The 21,047-nt window shown below is 39.5% G+C and overlaps 1 protein-coding gene and 1 long non-coding RNA gene across 4 annotated transcripts in view; one reads left to right on the forward strand and one right to left on the reverse strand.

Moving 5' to 3' along the window:
- The window catches only part of LOC105746369 (uncharacterized), a 37,581-nt gene extending 30,615 nt beyond the window's left edge, over window positions 1-6,966 (reverse strand). For 2 of the 3 annotated variants that reach the window (XR_011647293.1, XR_011647295.1), the window contains exon 1: window positions 1,128-1,376. This is a non-coding gene — a long non-coding RNA (uncharacterized lncRNA). Of the gene's footprint in view, window positions 1-1,127; window positions 2,160-6,878 lie in introns of those variants that run through there. The other variant, XR_011647294.1, reaches the window with a different exon arrangement.
- On the forward strand, window positions 1,421-20,370 carry NAA20 (N-alpha-acetyltransferase 20, NatB catalytic subunit). Its single transcript, XM_004447750.5, has 6 exons — window positions 1,421-1,550; window positions 5,010-5,034; window positions 8,008-8,098; window positions 8,939-9,074; window positions 19,236-19,381; window positions 19,830-20,370. The coding sequence occupies exons 1-6, from the start codon at window positions 1,498-1,500 to the stop codon at window positions 19,913-19,915; spliced, it is 537 nt and encodes a 178-aa protein (XP_004447807.1). The 5' UTR covers window positions 1,421-1,497; the 3' UTR covers window positions 19,916-20,370.
- Window positions 20,371-21,047: the final 677 nt, after the last annotated feature.

Raw genomic sequence — 21,047 nt, forward strand, 5'->3', positions numbered from 1 at the left:
CCTGGAAAACTTCAGTTCCAGGGGAGAGAAGGTTGTGAGGACCTTGGAATTTAGACTTCCTTCTGATGAATGATTTGAGCAGATGTTATCTCTGTACCCCGTTCCCCAAAACCACCTCAGAAATTGCTCAGCAAGGGAGGGGAAAGAACCTTCAAAAGTGTGTAAGGGAAAGCAGACATGGCTCAACTGATAAGAGCGTCCACCTACCATATGGAGGGTCCTGGGTTTGATACCCAGGGCCTCCTGACCTGTGTGGTAAGCTGACCCACGTGCAGGGCTGCCACATGCAATAAGTGCCGTACCACGTAGGGGCGCCCCCATGTAGGGGAGCCCCAGGGGCAGGGAGTGCGCCCCGCAAGGAGAGCTGCCCTGCATGAACAAAAAGCGCAGCCTGCCCAGGAGTGGCGCCGCACACACAGAGAGCTGACCCAGCAAGATGACGCAACAAAAAAGAGATGCAGTTTCCTGGTGCCACCTGACAATGCAAGTGGACACAGAGAACACAAAGTGAATGGACACAGAGAGGAGACAAGGGGGGGGGCGGAGAGAGGGGAGAGAAATTTTAAAACATTTTTTAACGTGTGTAGGATATACTCATATCTGAGTCTCTGGACTTTCTAGGGTAGCCAGTAGCTACATGGGGCTATTGAGCATTTGAAATGTGGCTAGAAAAACTGAAGAACAGAATGCTTAAACTTTATTATTATTATTTTTGAGGTACTGGAGCTGGGGATTGAACCCCAGACCTTGAGAGTGGAAGCCTGCCCTCAATCACTGAACTATATCCACTCCCCTGATTTAAATGCAGTTATTTGAAAACTTTTGGAATCCCTTGGGTATGTGAAATCTACTTTTCAACCAGAAACTTTATGAAATCTAAAAATAAATACAGAACAAGTATTTCCAATGACAACTGGTCTCCCTGATTGAAAGACGCCGGAGATGTAAAACATACTTCTGATTTCAAAGGCTTAGAACCAGAAAAGTAAAATAGTCCATTAAATTTTTGAATTGGTTACATGTCAAAATGTTACTATTTTAGATATATTGAGTTAAATAACATCTTTCTATTAATTTCGCCTTTCTTTTTATGTTTTTAAATGTGGATACGAAAAGTTTAGGCTCACCTGCAGGGCTCGCATCCTTCTGTCTAGGGGATCCACTGTACCATTCCTTTCCCGCTCTTTCACCACAGGGCATGGTGGTTCTGAAGCCCCGCTTCCCTGCTGTTGTTTCCTAATTCCTGGCAGTTTTTATTCTCCTTCCAAATGACCACATTGCCTGCTCTTCAGTCATTCCCGCGGGGACGCTGGGCCTTACCGAGCGGTTTGGCAACGCCGTATCCGGCCGCCAGAAGGAGCTACGTCGCGGCCTCCGTTGCCGAGCAACTCGGAGCCCGGAAGCAGTTCTTCGCCCCGCCCCGCAGGTGCCGCGCGCGGGACTACTTCCGGCGGGGCGGGCGCGGGGCCGCGGCGAGCCGGCTTCGGCGTCGGCGCGATGACCACGCTTCGGGCTTTCACCTGCGACGACCTGTTCCGCTTCAATAACATGTGAGTGAGGGCGCTCCGGGCGGCCCCGCGGCCCCGGCCCGTGTTTCCCTCTCCCGGGCCGAGGCCTGCGGGAGCCTCCCCGGCCCGGCCGTCGCCGTCGGTCCTTCGGGTCGGAGGCCCGGCGGCTCTGTGACCTTGGTCCAAACTGCAGCGTGCTCCTCAGCATAGGGGTCGGCCTCAGGGTCGCTGTCAGGGTGCCCCGGAATGTGGAGCGAGCAGAGAGGGACCCGGCCCACGGCCTGGCCCGGACGGCCGGTTCCGCCGCTTCCTCGCCAGTGACTACGGGCGATGACTCAGCCCGCTGTCGCCGGCTTCTCCGGGGAATGGAAGTCAGAGGGTCGCCTTGAGGGTCGGGATGAGATGAAAAGGTGTAAAGGGCCCGGGACGGAGCGTGGCATATAGTGAGTGCTGTTCGCTGTAAACTGTAGATACTGAAGCCCAGCTGATGATCCTGGTTAATTTGTATCGGAGTGAAATAACATTGTAATCGATGAGACCTCCGCTGCAGTTCCTTTTCCTGGTGTGATTTGTATTGATAAATTTCGTTACTGTAGCTTCCCGCCACCATGTAGACACCGTCTAAGTCAGGACCAATCGGTTGCAGGTAATCTTTAAATATAAATATATATTTGAAAATTTCTGAACATTTAGAAAAGTTGAAAGGATTTTAACACCTACAGATGCATCACCTGGATTCTCCGGTTAACATTTTCCTACATCGGTTTCATCACCCACTTGTTCCTCAATCCATCAATCCCAGATCCTATGTTTAAAGGCGACAGGGTAATATGTGAAAACTGAGGACCAAGTGATTTGGATTGCAAGGTGGGCGGAAAGAACTTTGGAATGGATGGCCAGGAAAATGTAAAAGATGGGGGGAGCCTTGAAGGATGGATAAAATGTTAAGTGGTGTGGAGGAAGTAAGTTCTGCAGAGGGGAGCAAAATAGGAGGTTTGGTCAGAGAATTGAAATGATCAGTATGGATATAGTGGAGGCTTTCGCTACTGAGTAGTCAGAGAAGAGGTGGAACTGGATTTCTCTCCATTGTTGCTTGGTTTAGCCTTGATCCTGCAGAGAATTTCCTGCAGCATCCCAGTCAAATAGGACCTGGCTAAGGAGAAGAGTGGAGAGTTTAAGTGAATTGCCCCAGGTGACAGCCCTGAGGTGAGAGTGAGTGGAGCAGGGAATCCCAGCGGATTGGCTTTAGAGTTGTGCTTCTCTGAGTGATGCCTGAGTAGCAGCAAATGATAGTGCACCAGGGACTGGGTGTGTTGGAAATGCAAATTAGATCTCAAAGAATCATCTGGCTTATTGGCCGCTTCACAATATGCCAATAGGGGAGCCTCCCTTTCTCCTCATTTTCTCCTAATCTTGCTTCTTGGATTAGGTGACTTTGGTAGAAAACTGAGAATCACTGGACTAAGATGTTGTAGTAGGAATTCAAAGAAGCAATGGGTGTAGAAATATTTCATATTAATTTAACAAATATTTTTGGAAAAACATTTGAGTGCCTACTATATGCCAGTTTTGAAGATACAGCAGTGAACAAAAGAGAAAATTGGTGCCTTGCATTTTAGAGGGGAAAACGATTACTACAACATGTAGGATTTGGGGTTAAGTACAAAGAAAAAAAAATTAAAAACAGGCAGCAGGGGTACAGCTTTAGCTAGGGTATTCAGGGAAGGTGCCATTAAATAAAGTCCAGGGGAAGTGAAGGAATTCATTTGGATATTGGTGGGAGTGGGGCTTCCAGACAGACTAAGTGCAGTTACCCGTTTCACATGAGGGAAAGAGGCCAGTGTGGCTAGAACAGAAAAAGTGTGTGTGGGGAAAGGAGATAAGGTCAGCGTCACAGGGGCTGGGTCTTGGAAAGGCCTTCAGAGTGTATTCACTGTGAGGACTTGGGCTTCACTGCCAAGGGCACTTAGACACTCAAGAGGTCACGGTAGCAGATGGACATGGGGGTCTTAAGTTTAGTTCAGGACTGAAGATATAAATTTAGAGGGGAGCTGATATGATTCAGTAGTTGAACAGTGGCTTCCCACTCAGGAGATCCCAGGTTCACTCCCTGGCCCCAGTACCTCAAAAACAAAACAGAAATTCTGTTTATGAGCAGCAGATGTGGCTCAAGCAGTTGAGCATCTGCCTACCACAGGGAGTTCCTGGGTTTGGTTCCAAGTACCTCCTAAAGAAGATGAGCAAGACAGCGGGCTGACTTGATGGGCTGGTATGGCGACCTGATGCAACAAGGTGACGCAACAAAGAGGCATAAGGAAAACACAATGAGAGACCCAATAAGTGGGGAGCAGAGATGGCTCAAGTGATTAGGTACCTCCCTCTCATATGGGAGGTCCTGGGTTTGGTTCCTGGTACCTCCTAAAAACAAAATGAGCCCATAATGAGTAGTCACAGAGAGCAGACAGTAAGTGCAAACAATGAGGGGGAGGGGAGAAATAAAAGAAATTTGGAATCAACACTGACAGAATTTAAAACCACATGGCTAGGTAAAAGTGATGGAATAAGTACAGATGGAAAAAAGATGATGCTCAAGATGGCGCACTGGGGCATGCAAGTACTAATGTGCAGAGACACAGAGAAACTAGTAGTAAAAGAGACTAGGTGGCCTAGTGAGTGGGGAACTACGCCCAGAGTGGCTGAAGGAAGTGTGTAGCACACTGTAGATTTCTTCCAGGAGAGAGATTACAAAAGTAGGATCCTAGGTAGGGAGAAGGGACAGGATCTACTCATCGACACTCCATCCGCGCTTATAGGAGAGCCTGTGGAGAATATGGGTACGGTTGCTTATAGATTGTTGGGTTTGATAGTGGGACCTCAGTGAAGCCTTCTTACTGTTGTGATTTCACTGTGAAATAGGGAGCAGGTGAGAGTAGAAGAGGGGAAGCCTGTTGAGGAGAAACCAGAGGAATGAAATTGGGAAAACTGGGTGGGGTTAGTCCCCATTGTACTAGAGCAGCAGCTCTCCAAGGGTGATCTGGACCCTGGGTGGTCCAAGACTGCCTCAGGGTTGTCTCAGGAGCCCTGCAAGGCCAAAGCTGTTTTCACGATAACACTAAGATGTTTTGCATTTTTAACTCTCATTTTCTTACAAGTGTTTGGTGTACGGGTAGAAGAAAGGAGAAAGGAACATTGTCAGGGAAGGTCTGGAGACAGGGAGGGGAGGATGCAGATGGCCAGAGTAGTTTTTTATGTGGGCTTATTAATTGAAATTAACTCTTATAATTTGTAAAGAAGCAGCAGTTAAATGAGAATGTATAGATAACTTAATAGTCACTATACCATTTGGGCTGAGGAAGATGGTTTAAACTACCTAAAGTTGGTTTTAAAGTTGTAGAGTTGGCATGTTTTGTTTTCCTTGTAGCATATTATATTTAGTTTTAATGGCTTATTTAAATCTGTTTCTGTAAACTGCTTACTATTGACATTTCTCGTTTCTTTCAGTAACTTGGATCCACTTACAGAAACTGTATCCTTTCTTTAAAAAGTTAAATGAAGACTTTCTAAGAGTAAAGAAAATGGAGAAAACAAAGGGGAAAACATACTTGAGTATAGAGAAAATTTAAACCACACAGGTCAGGAAACATAAGCAACACTGGAAGAAGCAAAACAAAACTGGGAACAAGAGTTGTCTTAAATGTGCCTGACAGACTTACTCTGATGACTCCATGTAAGTGGGTAACATGACTGCTCCTTTGCCCATCAGTGGTAAGTATGGCTGCGCCAGCAGAAAGCACAGAGAATTGGGCAAGATGAGTGGATTCTCTCTGCTATAAATGGGTCTGAAGACAAGCAGTCCACAGCAGGTATGGTTCTCTGAAGTCACTAGCAACTAGATTCCTTATGGTTATGTGTTCCTGTCCAGAGGACTGCCAGAGTTTAAGGCATCACATCCCTGTTCCTGCAGCAGGAAGGAGAGAGGGGAAGGAGGGATTGCCCTTCCCTTTCGAGGGCACCTATGGGAAAGACCATATTGCACTTTTGTAGTTCAGTGGCTAGCCACCTGTCTCATGCCATATCAGTCCGTCTATAAGGGAGTCCAGGAATGTGCTCAGCTTAAAATTGGGGCTTGTTACTAAAGTGAAGAAAGAATTTTGGGTTAGTTTGAAGTCTGCTATGTTTCCCAATTGAAAAGTGAGCAGAGATTTGTGAATTTAGGGTACTCTGGGTTATGCTGCACTGACAAAACTTCCACCTCTCAGTAGCTTGAAACTCAAAATTGGATTTCTGGATTATTCTCCATGTCCACTGTAGGTGGGTAGGAGGGTTCTGTAAACTGACAACAAAAGAGGGTATATGGGAGGCTAATAAACATTAAGCATTCAGTCTCACCAGTCAAAAGACACGTGAATTAAAACCAAAATGAGATGGCATATTTTACATACCAAATTATCACAGGTTTAAAAAAATGATAAAACTCATTGCTGGTAAAGGGTGAGGTTATAGCTGCATTCTCATTAAATTTGCTAGTGAGTTTAAATTGCTATGATTTTTCTGGAAGATACTTTGACAAAATCTATCATACAAGGTAATTCCATTTCCTGATATCAGAAAACAGCAAGAAATGTCAGATTGGTAGTCTACAGCCTGTGGGCGAAATTTGGCCTGTGTCTGTAATAAGAAAGCTTTATGGGGGAAGTGGATTTGGCCCAACGTATAGGGCATCTGCCTACCCCATGGGAGGTCCAAGGTTCAAACCGGGGCCTCCTGACCCATGTGATGAGCTGGCCCACACTCAGTGCTGATGCGTGCAAGGAGTGCACTCCATAAGGAGAGCTCCCAGCACGAAAAAAGTACAGCCTGCCCAGGAATGGCACCACACAATGGAGAGCTGATGCAGCAAGATGACGCAACAAAACGAGACACAGAGTCCCGTGCCACTGACAAGAATACAAGCGGACACAGAAGAACATACAGCAAATGGACACAGAAAGCAGACAACGAGGGGGGAGTGGGTGTGTGGCAGGGAAGGGGAGAGAAATAGATAAAAAATAAAATCTTAAAAAGCTTTATGGAACACAGGTGTATCTATCACATGTTGATTAGTTGAGACAAGAAACCATATGGCTTACAAAGACTAAAATATTTACTGTCTGGTCCTTTACATAAAGAGAAAGTTTACTGACCCCTACCCTATGTTATGTCATTATAAAACAGGAGAATTATATTAAAAATTTGGAATAACATTCCCACACAAACAAGGAAATGGTTAAATAAATGATGTATTGAAAAAGGATTGAGAATGTTTTGGGAAATGAAATGATGCTCACTGTCAGGAGACAGATATGTCAACGAAACAGCAGGGAAACTTACCTATAGGTACAGGTAGCAGTATGGCTGTAGGTTAGAAATAAAGTTGAGTTAAAATAGCAAAAGTATATATTCGTAGTTTTAATTTGTGGTTTTAAAACTATGACTCATTAACGATCTATGTTTAAAAAAAGTAAAAGGTTTTCAAAGAATTTTGAACATAGAGAAGTCTTCACCATACAGTAAATATATACATTTACTTACTTAAATTTAAGTACAATTCTCATAATCCAGATAGATCCACATTGGAAAATAACCTGCTAGATCCTACTGTTCTAGGTATCTGGGGCTCCTCTGTTAGCTGGAGGGGAAGTGGGTGTGGACTGTTTCAGTGGCTGGCTGGCTGGCCTGCTGTGGTTAAGGGCATGTTTGAAGAGGAGTCAAAATAAGGGCTGTCCAGAAGAGTTTGAAGAACTTAACACTGAACAGGTTTTCTAGGAACTTTTAAAAATGTATGATTGGTGGTATCACCTCACAAAATTGCATCAGCAAGCTTACATTCAGAAGAAATCTAGGAATAGACACTCCAGGGTTGAAGAATTAAGCAATGAGCAAATTATGCAGGCATTCCCTCTTAATGTATTTGATTCCCAACTCAGCTTTTATTTACATTAATAGAAATGGAGGATTTGAATCAGACTGAAACTCAGTTAAGTTGCCTCTAAAAGTATTTAGGTTTTAAACTCCAGCCTTACTCCCTGACCCCCATTCTCATTGGTGAAGCCCATAAAGTATATAGAGCATATACTGCGTCACCAGGGGTAGAATAAATGTTACAATCTAAAAAATTAACCTGTAGTTAACTTTTCCTGTCACTTGCAGCCTAAGGGAAGAGAGAGAGATAATAGTGCTGGGAAGACATTATAAAGTGTGACAGCAGGAAACAGAAGAAATCTGGAGTCTCAGGTCTCCACCGTCTATTGATGATGTCTCTTCCACATGTGAGGTTATATTCAGGGAATTTCTTAAAAATCAGTGCTTATTCTAAATATATCATGTAATCATAAGATTGTAGAAATACATAGACAGGAGGATAAAGTGGCAATTAAAATATTTTTTAAAGGAAACTTTCAAAATACCCCTTTTATGAAGAACTTTTTTATTCTTTTCACACTCCTTAACACAACTCTAGTATGGGATTCCTTTTTACTTACAGTACCTCGCTCACTGGCCAGAGTACTTCATCGTTGCAGAGGCACCTGGTGGGGAGTTAATGGGTTATAGTAAGTATAAGACCACTAGTACTTTTTTGGGTAGGCAGTTCAGATTTTAAAATAGGTTTCAATCTGATTGTTTTGGATTGCAGAATGGGAAGCATACTCACAATGTGTATAATTTTATTTCCTTTTCAATCACTCACATGATTTAGGCATTTTGCTAGGCCTAGGGGATACAGTGACCCACACAGACATGGTCTCAGTCTTCTTGGATCTTTCACTCTGTATTTCTGTTAAAATTCTACATGATATATTTGGTACATAATTTGGAGATTGTAGTTTGAATCAGTAGCCTTACCAAAAACTTGTTTCGATTATATGCATGCACACATCACATACATAAATATATACACACAAAATGTGACTTTTAAAAACACACATATTCTGGTTCTTTGCTGAAAATTAGTTTTTAGTATATACTTTTTTTTTTTTTTTTTTGAGGTACTGGGACTGGGGATTTAACCAGGGACCTCGTATATGGAAAGCTAGTGCTCAATCCCTGAGCCACATTGGCTTCCCTAAGTTGGCTTTTTTGTTTGTTTGCTTGTTTTTTGTTTGTTTTTAGGAGGCACTGGGGATTGAACCTGGAACCTCCCATGTAGGAAGCAGGTGCTCCCCAGTATATACCTTTTCTTTTCTTCCAACTTTTCTAATTCTGATTCTAGAACTATATTTAGTATTTATATTTGCAAGTGAAAATCAAATAAAAGCACTAAATGATCTTAAATATAAGTACTTAAAAATTAAGACTTTGCCATTTGTTTATAATAAAAATGTACTGATTGTAATTATATAAATATATGCATAAATCAGTGTGTTTAATGAATGCAATTTTTTTGTTGGCAGTTATGGGTAAAGCAGAAGGCTCAGTAGCTAGGGAAGAATGGCATGGGCATGTCACAGCTCTGTCTGTTGCCCCGGAATTTCGACGCCTTGGTTTGGCTGCTAAACTTATGGAATTACTGGAAGAGATTTCAGAAAGGTGGGATTCTGGCTTTTCAAATATACTTAATAATTTTAAACCCCTACCATCTCATTTTACTCTTGGTGAATGTTTATATGACATTTTTCCTTTAGGGTGAATTTCTGTTGACCTTACAATTTGTAGAAATTTCATTTTCAGCCTCCGATAGTCCTCACAACAATTCTGTCAGAAATTCAGAGCAGCATTATTGCCCCCACTTTGCCACTGATAAAGATCGAGACAGAATATCTGAATAGCCTCCTGCAGACCTATAAGCTGGAAGATGGGTAGCTTTTTTAAGACTAGCCTTCCAGACATTTCAGTGTTCTGTTTTGTTTTTTTTTTTTTAAAAAAGACTTGCAACTTTTAATTTTCAAATAACTTACAGGACAATTGCAAAATTAATGCAAAACCCATACAAACAACTCCATTGACCAATTTCAACACTGCCGGTTTTGCTGTATATTTTTATATATATATATATATATATATATATATATATATATATATATATGCCTCTAAAAATCCATCTAGTTATTGCTCTTTTATTTTCAAAACATTTGAGAACAAGTTGTATATACATCAGGCTCCTTGAACACTTAATACTTCCATGTACATTTCTTAAGAACATGGATATTCACTTATGTACCCACCTTAGAGTTATCAGGTTCAAGAAATTTCATATTGCCATAAAGCTTAGTCTATATTCTTATTTTTAAATATGTCCTAATATCCCTTTGAGCCTTTTCTCCTCCATTATTAGATCTATTCCACTGTCTCTATTTAGTTGCTCTCTTTTTTGTTAATTGTGGCAACATATATACAGCATAAATTTTCCCATCTCAACCACTTCTAAGCATCATTCAGTGGGATCACTCCCATTTAGTATTATGCTATACTCATCACCATCCATTACCAAAACTTTACCATCACCATCATGCAAAATAGAAACCTTATACCCATTATGCTTTAACTCCCTGCACTCTCTACCTTTGTGCCCCTGGAAACCTGTACTGTCTATATGAATTTGCATGTTTTAGCTATTTTATATAAATGGAATCATGTGTCTATTCTTTGGTGTCTGATTTATTCCACTCCAGATGTCTTCCACGTTCATCCATGTGTTGCATGTAGCAATTTTATTCCTTTTTAAAGCTGAATAATATTCCATTGTATCTGGATACCACATTTTGTTTATCCATTCATTTTATTGATATGTGCATTTTGTCCACCTTTTGTTGATTTTGAATAATGCCACTATGAACATGGGTGTGCAAATATCCATCTGAGTGCCTACATTCAATTTTTTTTAGTAAATACCTAGAAGTGGGATTGCTGGGTGATATGGTAGTTCATACTTAGAATCTGAGGACTTGGAAAACTGTTTTCCAGAGTAGCTGCATAATTTTACGTTCCCACCAACATTGTACAAGGGGTCCCTACTACTCCACATCTTTGCCAACCCTCGTTAGTTTTTTGTTTCGTTTTTTAAGTAATAGCCATTTGAGTGGTTTGAAGTGGTATCTCATTGTGGTTTTGATATGCATTTCCCTGATGGCTAAATGATGTTAAATATCTTTCCATTTGGTCATTGGCCATTTGTATTTCTTTGGTCAAGTCAGTTCAAGTCCTTTGCCCGTATTTTGATAGGGTTTTCTTTTTGTTGTTGAGTTGTAGGAATCCTTTATATATTCTGGATATTAAAACGTTTGTGATATGTGGTTTCCAAATATTGTTGGTTGCCTTTTTACTTTTTTTTTTTTTTTTTTAAGATTTATTTATTTACTCCCACCCCCCCCCCCCCAGTTGTCTGTTCTCTGTATCTATTTGCTGCGTCTTGTTTCTTTGTCTGCTTCTGTTGTTGTCAGCGGCACGGGAATCTGTGTCTCTTTTTGTTGGGTCATCTTTTTTATTTATTTATTTTTATTACATTCAGAAAATATGAGGTCCCCATATACCCCCCACCCCCCTTGCCCCACTCCTCCCCCCATAACAACAATCTACTCCATCATCATGAGACATTCATCGCACTTGGTGAATACATCTATGAGCACCGCTGCACCTCATGGTCAGTGGTCCACATCATAGCCCACTCTCTCCCACATTCCACCCAGTGGGCCATGGGAGGACATACAATGTCCAGTAACTGTCCCTGCAGCACCACCCAGGACAACTCCAAGTCCTGAAAACACCCCCACATCTCATCTCTTCCTCCCACTCCCTACCCCCAGCAGCCACCATGGCCACTTTCTCCACACTGATGCCACATTTTCTTCGATTACTAATCACAATAGTTCATGAATAGAATATCAGTAAGTCCACTCTAATCCACAGTCTATTCCTCCATCCTGTGGACCTTGGAATGGTTGTGTCCACTCCACATCTATATCAAGAGGGGGCTTAGATTCCACATGGATGCTGGATGCAATCCTCCTGCTTTCAGTTGTAGGCACTCTTGGTCCCCTGGTGTGGTGGTTGACCTTCTTTACCTCCATGTTAGATGAGTGGGATAAGTCCAATAAACCAGAGTGCAGGAGCTGAAGTCTGTTGAGGCTCAGGGCTTGGCTATCACATGGTCAGTCCAGAGATTCAGGTGGCCTGGGTATACATTAAACCCCAGCACCAACTACAGTTCTGGTAAAAGTAACAGGAAAGGCTTGTGAACAAAGATCATATCTGAGTCCAGCTCCATCACAAAGAAACACAAACTCCAACGTAGGGGCCAACTGACATGGCACTGAACTCCATCTGCCATGACCATAGAACCTGTGGGTCTCTGTAGCCCTCAGAAGAACCAATACTTGGGGTTGTATCTATTTTATCTGTCTCTGGGACTTTGCTGAGGTGTGCATAAGGGCAACCCCTCTGACAACCTCCTGGCTCTTTTTGGAGACTCATAGCCATATAAACTCATTTGTCCTTTCCATTTCCCCCTTTTATTCAGGTCAAAAAGCATTTTTAACTCCTGATATTATATGTAGATTGAGATATTCTGCTGGTCCGAGTTGACCCTTTTATTCAAGGTCATTTTCTAGTTACAGCATCAGCTGGTACTTGGTAGTAGTCCCCGTGCCAGGGAGGCTCATCCCCGGGAGTCATGTCCCACACTGGGGGTAAGGCAACACATTTACATGCTGAGTTTGGCTTTGAAACTGGCCATATTTGTGCAACATGGAGGCTTTCAGGAGGTAACTTTTAGGCACCCTGCAGCTCTAGGCCTTGTTCTTATTTCAGGTGCACAGGCTCACAAGCATAGTCATTAGTATCAAGGGCTCATTGTTGGACCTTCATTCTTTTTTGGTCTTTGCCACTGCACTTGGGGGATTGTTGCTATTCCTTTAGGGACTGTGATAGAGCTCCCCTGGTTAGGAACTCAGCACTCCCTCAGTTGTTTTTAATTGTATCCACTATGAAAATATCCAAACATTTTTATGTACGCTGGATATATGCCCTGTAGAACTCCCTGGCAACCATGTGTCCCCTGTCAATAACATCCCACACCAGTATTCCTCCCCTACCATTGTTGAACCTCTCTGTAATCCAAAACTTCTTCATAAGTAAAGCCCAATATATTGCCAGGTTCCATTAATAGTAAAATGGAATATAGTGATGAATTTAAAGGTTAGATATAGAATACATATTAATTTAGAAAAATTAAGGTTAAAATAAATTGGGGTATCAAAAAATTTAAAAATGCAAAAGCTTTGTTTTTGGTGTTTTGCCTTCCATCACTGCACTAAGTGTTGCCTTGTATGCAAATTGGCAAGACAGATACTTCTGTCTTTTCCTCAGTGTCTATGTCCTATCTTTTTCTTTTCTTTTTTCTAATTATTAAGCTTATCTTCACAAAAGTATTAGATCACAGTAATTCATATATACAACATACATTACTCCCACGTATCCAACATAAAACCCTTTTTCCTTCCACAGCAAAAATCTTTTTACATATTCATGTTATATTTACTGAAACTGATGTACAGATATTGAGACAATAGCTTTCAAATAAAGTAACATTTGGGTTTACATTTTGGTTTATATTTTAGACTATACAATTTTCTAAATTTTTAGTTATCTTATGTTTTACATTATGATTTACATTTTAGCCTATGAGCCCCTATATATTTTTGGTGTAATTTTACATGTCTTATATCCATCTTTGCGTACTCTTGTGAAACACTTCTATTGCCCACACAGTTACATTGGTTCCATCTATTCAGTACCTCTATCCCCCTCCCCTTAGGGCCCACAGTGACAGTCAAGTCTTCATTGCTTGAAGGGCCATGTTCAGAAATACTTGCAACAGTGTTGAGGGCTTTACATGCTCAACTTCCCTAATGCACTGGGAGCCACCATTTCTCTTGAGAGATACAATTCCCTCTAGTTGAGAGCATCAGTCCTCCCCAGGATGTGGGTATACATTCACTCTCATTATATGGGTCTCTATCCATTGATATAACCCACTATGGCAAAATGAGCATTCACATATTCCCTAGGAGCCTGTCCTGCGTCAGATTATCCCCTTTAAGCATCTTAAACAGGTAACCTTCCTTATTATATTTTTGAAAAAGTTTTCTCAGCATTATACTCTCAACCAAATACCTGATAGTCTCCTATGTTCGTATGTTGTCCCACCCTCCCCCCAATTTCCTGGGCAGTATTACCCATCCTCCCACCCCTAGCCACCTTCAAGCCTGCAAAGCCCCACCCAAAGGTAACCCTATGCCCCTTTTATCCCTTCCTTGTACAAATACTTACCTCCTGCTTATCATAGATTTCACCCATGTAGGTGTCAGCTTATATCCTTCCTCTACCCCCCAATTTCCTTTAGGCCTATCATCCAGTCTCTAGCTCTCTGAGGCAGCTTAGTTTACTTATTTCATATCATTGAGGTCATACAGTATTTGTCCTTCATTGCCTGGGTTGCTTCACTCAACATAAGGTTCTCAAGATTCATCCATGTTATCACATGTGTTTGTAGTGTGTTTGTTCTTACAGCCGAGTAGTATTCCATTGTGTGTATATACCACATTTTATTGATCCACTCATCTGTTGATGGGCATTTGGGTTGATTCCAACTTTTGGCAATAGTGAACAATGCTGCTATGAACATTGGTGTGCATATATCAGTTTGTGTCCTTGTTTTCAGTTCTACTGGGTGTATAGCCAGCAGTAGAATTGCTGGGTCATATGGCAAATCTATGGTTAGTTTTTTGAGAAACCTCCAAACTGTCCTCCAGAATGGCTGGATCCTTTTGCATTCCCACCAGCAGTGGATGAGTGTTCCCATTCCTCCATATCCTCTCCAGCATTTGTGTAGTCTTCTGTTTTTTTCATAGCTACCAGTCTTACGGAAGTAAGATGGTATCTCATTGTAGTTTTCATTTGTATTTCCCTGATAGCTAGAGATTTGGAGCATTTTTTCATGTGCTTTTTAGCCATTTGTATTTCTTCTCTGGAGAGTGTCTGTTCAAATCTTTTTCCCATTTTTAAAATGGGTTGTGTTTTTATTTTCAAGTTATAGGAGTTCTTTATATATGCAGGTTGTAAGTCTCCTATCAGATATATGGTTACCAAATATTTTCTCCCATTGTGTAGGCTCTCTTTTCACTTTCTTGACCAACTCCTTTGAGGTGCAGAAGGCTTTAATTTTGAGGAGGTCCCATTTATCTATTTGTTCTTTTGCTGCTTGTGCTTTTGGTGTGAAGTTCATGAAGCCATTTCCTATTATAAGGTCTTGTATATGATTCCCTATACTGCTTTCCAAAGTCTTAATGGTCTTGGCTCTTATATTTAGGTCTTTGATCCATCTTTAGTTGATTTTTGTATAAGATGTGAGATGGTAATCCTCTTGCATTCTTTTACATATGGATATCCAGTTCTCCAGGCACTATTTGTTGAACAGGCGATTCTCTCCCAGTTGAGAGGGTTTGGTGGCTTTATTGAATATTATATGACTATATATATGAGGATCTTTATCAGAACTCTCAATTCGGTTTCATTGGTCTGTGTGTCTCTCCTTGTGCCAATACCATGCTGTTTTCACTACTGTAGCTTTGTAGTATGTTTTGAAGTCAGGTAGTGTGATTCCTCCAATTTCATTTTTCTTTTTCAATATGTCTTTGGCTATTCGGGGCCTCTTTCCTTTCCAAATAAATTTCATAGCTAGTTTTTCTAGTTCCTTAAAGAATACTGTGTTGATTTTTATTGGGATTACATTGAATGTGTAGATCAGTTTTGGTAGGATAGACATCTTAATAATATTTAGTCTTCCTGTCCATGAACAGGGAATATCCTTCCATTTATTTAGGTCTTCTTTGATTTCCTTGAACAGTGTTGTGTAGTTCTCTGTGTATAAGTTTTTTACATCTTTAGTTAAATTTATTCCTAGGTATTTGATTTTTTTATTTACTATTGTAAATGGTATTTGTTTCTTCATTTCCTTCTGAGCTTGCTCATTACTGGTGTACAGAAATGCTACTGATTTTTGCGCATTGATCTTATAATGTGCAGCTTTACTAAACTAATTTATGAGTTCTAGAAGCTTTGTTGTAGACCTCTCAGGGTTTTCTATGTATAAGATCATGTCATCTGCAAATAATGAAATTTTGACTTCTTCCTTTCAATTTGAATGCCTTTTATATCTGGTTCTTGCCTCAGTGCTCAAGCAAGTACTTCTAAGACAGTGTTAAATAGAAGAGGTGATAGTGGGCATCCTTGTCTTGTTCCTGATCTTAGAGGGAAGGATTTTAGGATTTCACCATTGTAAATGATGTTGGCTGTGGGTTTTTCATATATACTCTTTTATCATGTTCAGAAAATTTCCTTGTATTCCGATGTTTTCCAGTGTTTTTATCAAGAAAGGGTGCTGTATTTTGTCAAATGCTTTTTCTGCATCTGTAGATATAATCATGTGATTTTTTTCCTTCAATCTGTTTATATGGTGTTTTACATTGATTGATTTTCTTATGTTGAACCATCCTTGCATACCTGGAATGAATCCCACTTGGTCATGGTGTATAATTCGTTTAATGTGTTGTTGAATACGGTTACCAAGTGTTTTGTTGAGGATTTTTGTGTCTAGGTTCATTAGAGAAATTGGTCTGTAATTTTCCTTTCTTGTGTCTTTGTTTGGCTTTGGTACTAGGGTAATGTTGGCATTACAGAATGAGTTAGGTAATATTCCTTCTGTTTCGATTTTTTGGAAAAGTTTCAGCAAGATTGGTGTTAGTTCTTTCCAGAATGTTTTGTAGAATTCACCTGTGAAGCCGTCTGGCCCTGGGCTCTTGTTAGTTGGGAGATTTTTAATGACTGATTCTATCTCTTTACTTGTGATTGGTTTGTTGAGATCATCAATTTCTTTCATCAATATAGGCTGCTTATTTGTTTCTAGGAATTTGTCCATTTCCTCTGAATTGTCATTTTTGTTGGAATATAGTTTTTCAAAGTATCCTCTTAATGATAAGTCTTTATTTCTCTGGGATCAGTGGTGATATCTCCTTTCTCATTTCTTATTTTGTGTATTTGCATCTTCTCTCTTTTTGTTAGTCTAGCTAAAGGTTTGTCAATTTTATTGATCTTCTCAAAGAACCAGCTCTTGGTTTTGTTTATCTTTTCAAGTGCTTGATCATGTGGTTTTATTCTTTCATTCTGTTAATGTGGTACACCGATTTATTGCATTGACTAATACTGTTATGTTGAACCACCCATGAATTCCTGAGAAATTCCACTTGATTATGGTATATAATATCCCTCCCCATCCCACCCCCCACCAGATGGCACCCTCTTCTGTCTGCTTACCGTCTCCATTGGTTGTCTGCTTATCTTCCTTAGGAGGCACAGGGACCCAGACCTCTCATGTGGGAGGCAGGTGCCCAACCGTTTAAGCCACATTCACTCCTCTGGTGTATAATATGTTTGATATACAGTTGGAATTGGTTTGCTAATATTTTATTCAAGACTTTTGAATCTATCTTCATAAAGAATATTGGTCTGTAAGTTTCTCTTTTCATGACACCTCTATGTTAACAATCAGAGAGAAATGATTACGGGTATATAAAAGAAGAATTGGCAAACTTTTTCTGGGCTGTGTAGTTTTGAAATAGTTTAGGCTTGTGGGCCAAAAAAGATCTCTGCTGCCTTAAAAACAAAACAAAACAAAAACCTTAACATTGTGAAAACCATTCTCAGCTCAACAGAAATATAAAAATAGGTTGCAGGCAAACCCCTGCCGTAACGCATTTCAACTGGCAGCCAAAAATCTGTCCACAAAGTGTGAGAAAGGAAAATGTGAGAAAAATCTCCCTCATTATATAGATGCAAAAATCACAGAAAATGAATTCAATATATAAAAAGGATAATACATCTAGAGCTCAGCTGTGGTTTTGTTTGTTTGGGTTTTTTTTTTAGGTACCAGAGACTGAACCCATGACCTTGCACATAGGAAGAAGGCACTTAACCTCTGAGCTCTACCTGCTCCGTAGAGCAAGACTGATTTAACATTAGAAAGTCTATTTTAACAGATTAAATGTTATCTTGGTAAATGTAGAAAAAGCTTCAGCTTCAGATAAAATCCAATTTTTATTCATGACTAAACTACTAGCAAACTAGAAGAGAACTTCTAACCTAAAAAACCTGCAGTAATCATATTTACTGATAAGGTATTGAATGCTTTCCCTTTGAAATCAAGTGTAAGACAAGGATTGTTTACAATCAGCCACTTTTTAATAATTATCTGGATTTCCTAGACAATGCAGTAAAGCAAGAAAGAGATGAGGATTGAGAAGAAACAGACTCCACAAGAAGCTACAAACAAATGTTTAGGGTTAAAATAAAAGTTAAGCAAAGTTGTTATATGATCAGTGTAAATGTAAATTCCATTTTTATATACAAACAAAATAAAATTTAGAAAAAGATGTCTGATAACAGTGGCATCAAAAATCAAGTGCTTAAAAAAAAATCTACTAAAAGTTGTACAAGACCTCTCTGGAGTTTATAGATGAGTAAGTGGAGAGAGAAACTACAACCATGGATTAGAAGACTTGATACTGCAAATAGCAAGTTGTTAATTCTCCCCAAATTGATCCACAAATCCAATGTAATCAAAATCAAAATCCTAACAAGTATTTTTGTGGGACTTGAAAAATGATTCTATAACTTAAAGGGTAATACAAAAGGCCAGTAAGAGACAAGTATTCACATTGATACCTTTATCCCCTAAGACTGACAAAAATAAGTCTCTGTTGTGGTTCTGTGAGGGTGGAGTCTACTTCTCTAAGTTGGTGGCATCAGTTTGGAAAACAATTTGGCACTAATAAAATTGAAGGTGTGCATACCCCTGTGACCCACCAATGACCCTCCCTAGCTTTAGACTTTAAATACTGCCCCATGACTATTCACAGCAGCAGAATTTATAATAGCAAAATCCAGAAATGTCTATCAATAGGGCTGCTAACAACTTGTGATATAATCATAACATGGAATGCAACACAGCAGTGATGATTAACAAGTTCCAGCTGTACATGAGGCAGAATCTCATAATACTGAGAAAGGCAAATCAGAAAAAAAAAAAAATGATGTAAGATTCCATAAAGGTCATAAACTAGAGAAAACTGCAAATCTACAGCAAAAAGCAAGATGATTATCATAACAGGACTTAGAACTTTTGGGTGACCGGGTATGATGGTACTGACTGGAGGCCCTGAGGGCTCCAACTAATGTCTTGGAGCTATTAATAAGACAGGGTCATGGCCACCCAGGAATTTGTTTCATAATCTTTAACTGGTCCACGTGGTTAAACATAAGGGTGAAAACGTTGTATACTATGACTAATTTGTAAAATGAGCATATCAATTACTATGGCATAAAAATGCAGTAATTTTTTTTAAGGCAGGGAAAAAATTGTGGTTAAATTCTTTTTTTTTGGATTTAACTTTTAAGGAGACATGTAAGTTCTGAAATATTAGTATGCAAATAGGAAGGCATCTTTTTGTACTGCAAAATAATTCCTAAGTACCAAAAATCGATATTCTGATGCAATCAGCCACAAGGTCCTATTACTACCACACTGTGAACAGCAAAGTAAAAACAAGTAAATAAGTATTTTTTTTAACATATGTATGTGTCTGTTCTCTAGGGTTTCTCACATTCTAACTTCTTTTTTTTTTTTTTTTTTTTTTAAAGAAAGGGTGGATTTTTTGTTGATCTCTTTGTAAGAGTCTCCAACCAGGTTGCAGTGAACATGTACAAGCAGTTGGGCTACAGTGTATATAGGACAGTCATAGAGTACTATTCAGCCAGCAATGGAGAGCCTGATGAGGATGCATATGGTAAGGTCCCTTTCCAAGAGGAAGCTGAAAGAGTCAGTTATTTTAATAAATTTGAAAGAGTCATATCGAGGGATATTTGTTGGCCTTAATGATTTAAATTTAACAATAATATTCAAATCTCTAACATGCCTGTACGAACAAACCTATAGTTATTATTAACAGGGATCAATTTCTGTAAATGATTGTTTCACTATGTTACAGGCATGATGTTTTACCAAAATTCTGTGACAAGAACATTTGTGTGATGAGCTGAATCCCAGATGGGGTTTGATTAACATCTGTTGTACTTTTATGATTAGGAGTCTCACAAATAAACATCTCTTAGAATATGTGAAAGTGGGGGTAGGAAACAAAATCTTTTACATAACTTTATACACTTTAAATTTTATATAGTTTTTGTTTTGTTTTTTATATTTGAGTACTTACATTAACTTTTGCTTCCTGACAGATATGAGGAAAGCACTTTCCAGAGACACAGAGAAGAAATCCATCATACCATTACCTCATCCTGTGAGGCCAGAAGACATTGAATAACCATGGGCAGTGGTTCTTAGGCAGATGCTCCAGATATTTTATGTACAATATTATTTTCATTGGATGATCCTGGAGCTCTATTAGAAGGAAAGTAATCATTTAGGTCTTAAAGACGTCAGGAAAATGCAGGTTTTAATCTTATTAAATATCATTGTTTCCAATTAGCAGTATCATATCTACTAAAGCTGTTCACTGTAATAAAACTCAATCAAAAAGGCAGCTGGGTCAAAAAGATGACATTTCAGATTCACGGTTCATAGTAATCACTGTACACTAGGGAAAAAACCTGCTCCAGTCGCCTTCTAAATTCTGTGCCTGAGAACCACTGCTGCATATATATATATATATATATATTTTTTTTTATCTTGTACTGAACTGTTAATTGAAGCTTTAAAAGCATATATGAAATGTATAAATCTAAGATGTATAATAAAATACACTGTTGACTGTACAAATGTTTTCTGGAAGTTTGTTGGGCACTTACAAAACTAACTCAGAATTGAGAAAGTTCGTCATTTAGGATATGTTTTCTTAATTATTGGTTTATATATAAAGCATTTTAAAAGCATACTTAAAACAATCTTCCCTGGCATACTTAAGCTTCCTTTTTATTGCATGGTAAATTCTTTCCAATTACTTGTTTTCATAATGTGTAGTCCCTGGTTTTTTTCTTTTTTGTCTCATCAAAGATTAAAAACAAAGGTTTTGGAAAAAGAACCTAATTCCTAAAGAAAGGCCATATTCCTTTGGCCTTGAAAGTTCATTTAAAACTAAATGTGCTCATTAATGGTTCTCATAGGTTAAAAGTCTTAAAAACAGTACCAAATAGCTTGGGCAGTGAACAAGAAAAATAGGTTTGAGAAATACAAGCCAGTTAAAGGAAACAACCTCTCAGATCAGTTAATTCAGGCAAGTATTTTTGCTTGGGATCGGGAGCCCACCTATCGGCAAATATGCCACTGTAAATTTCATTATTTAGCACACAGTTGCCTTAGGTGTTTTTTGCACATGATATATACTAACGGTAAGTTTAACATGTCAGGTATTATGGATAAACACATACTGTAGCACACCGGGAGACGCTTATCAGTTCTCTAGGTAAAAATTATTCCATTGTCTAGTATGTTTGGGA

This window comes from Dasypus novemcinctus, chromosome 24 (genome assembly GCF_030445035.2).
Source record: "Dasypus novemcinctus isolate mDasNov1 chromosome 24, mDasNov1.1.hap2, whole genome shotgun sequence".
NCBI lineage: Eukaryota > Metazoa > Chordata > Mammalia > Cingulata > Dasypodidae > Dasypus > Dasypus novemcinctus.

What these genes read in the sequence shown, in the direction of transcription:
- NAA20 (XM_004447750.5), top strand. Translation starts at nt 1,498, where the DNA reads ATGACCACGCTTCGGGCTTTCACCTGCGACGACCTGTTCCGCTTCAAT. An exon ending in TGGGGAGTTAATGGGTTATA is followed by an intron (nt 8,099 to 8,938) that starts GTAAGTATAAGA and finishes TTTTGTTGGCAG; the next exon opens with TTATGGGTAAAGCAGAAGGC. An exon ending in CTGGAAGAGATTTCAGAAAG is followed by an intron (nt 9,075 to 19,235) that starts GTGGGATTCTGG and finishes TTTTTTTTAAAG; the next exon opens with AAAGGGTGGATTTTTTGTTG.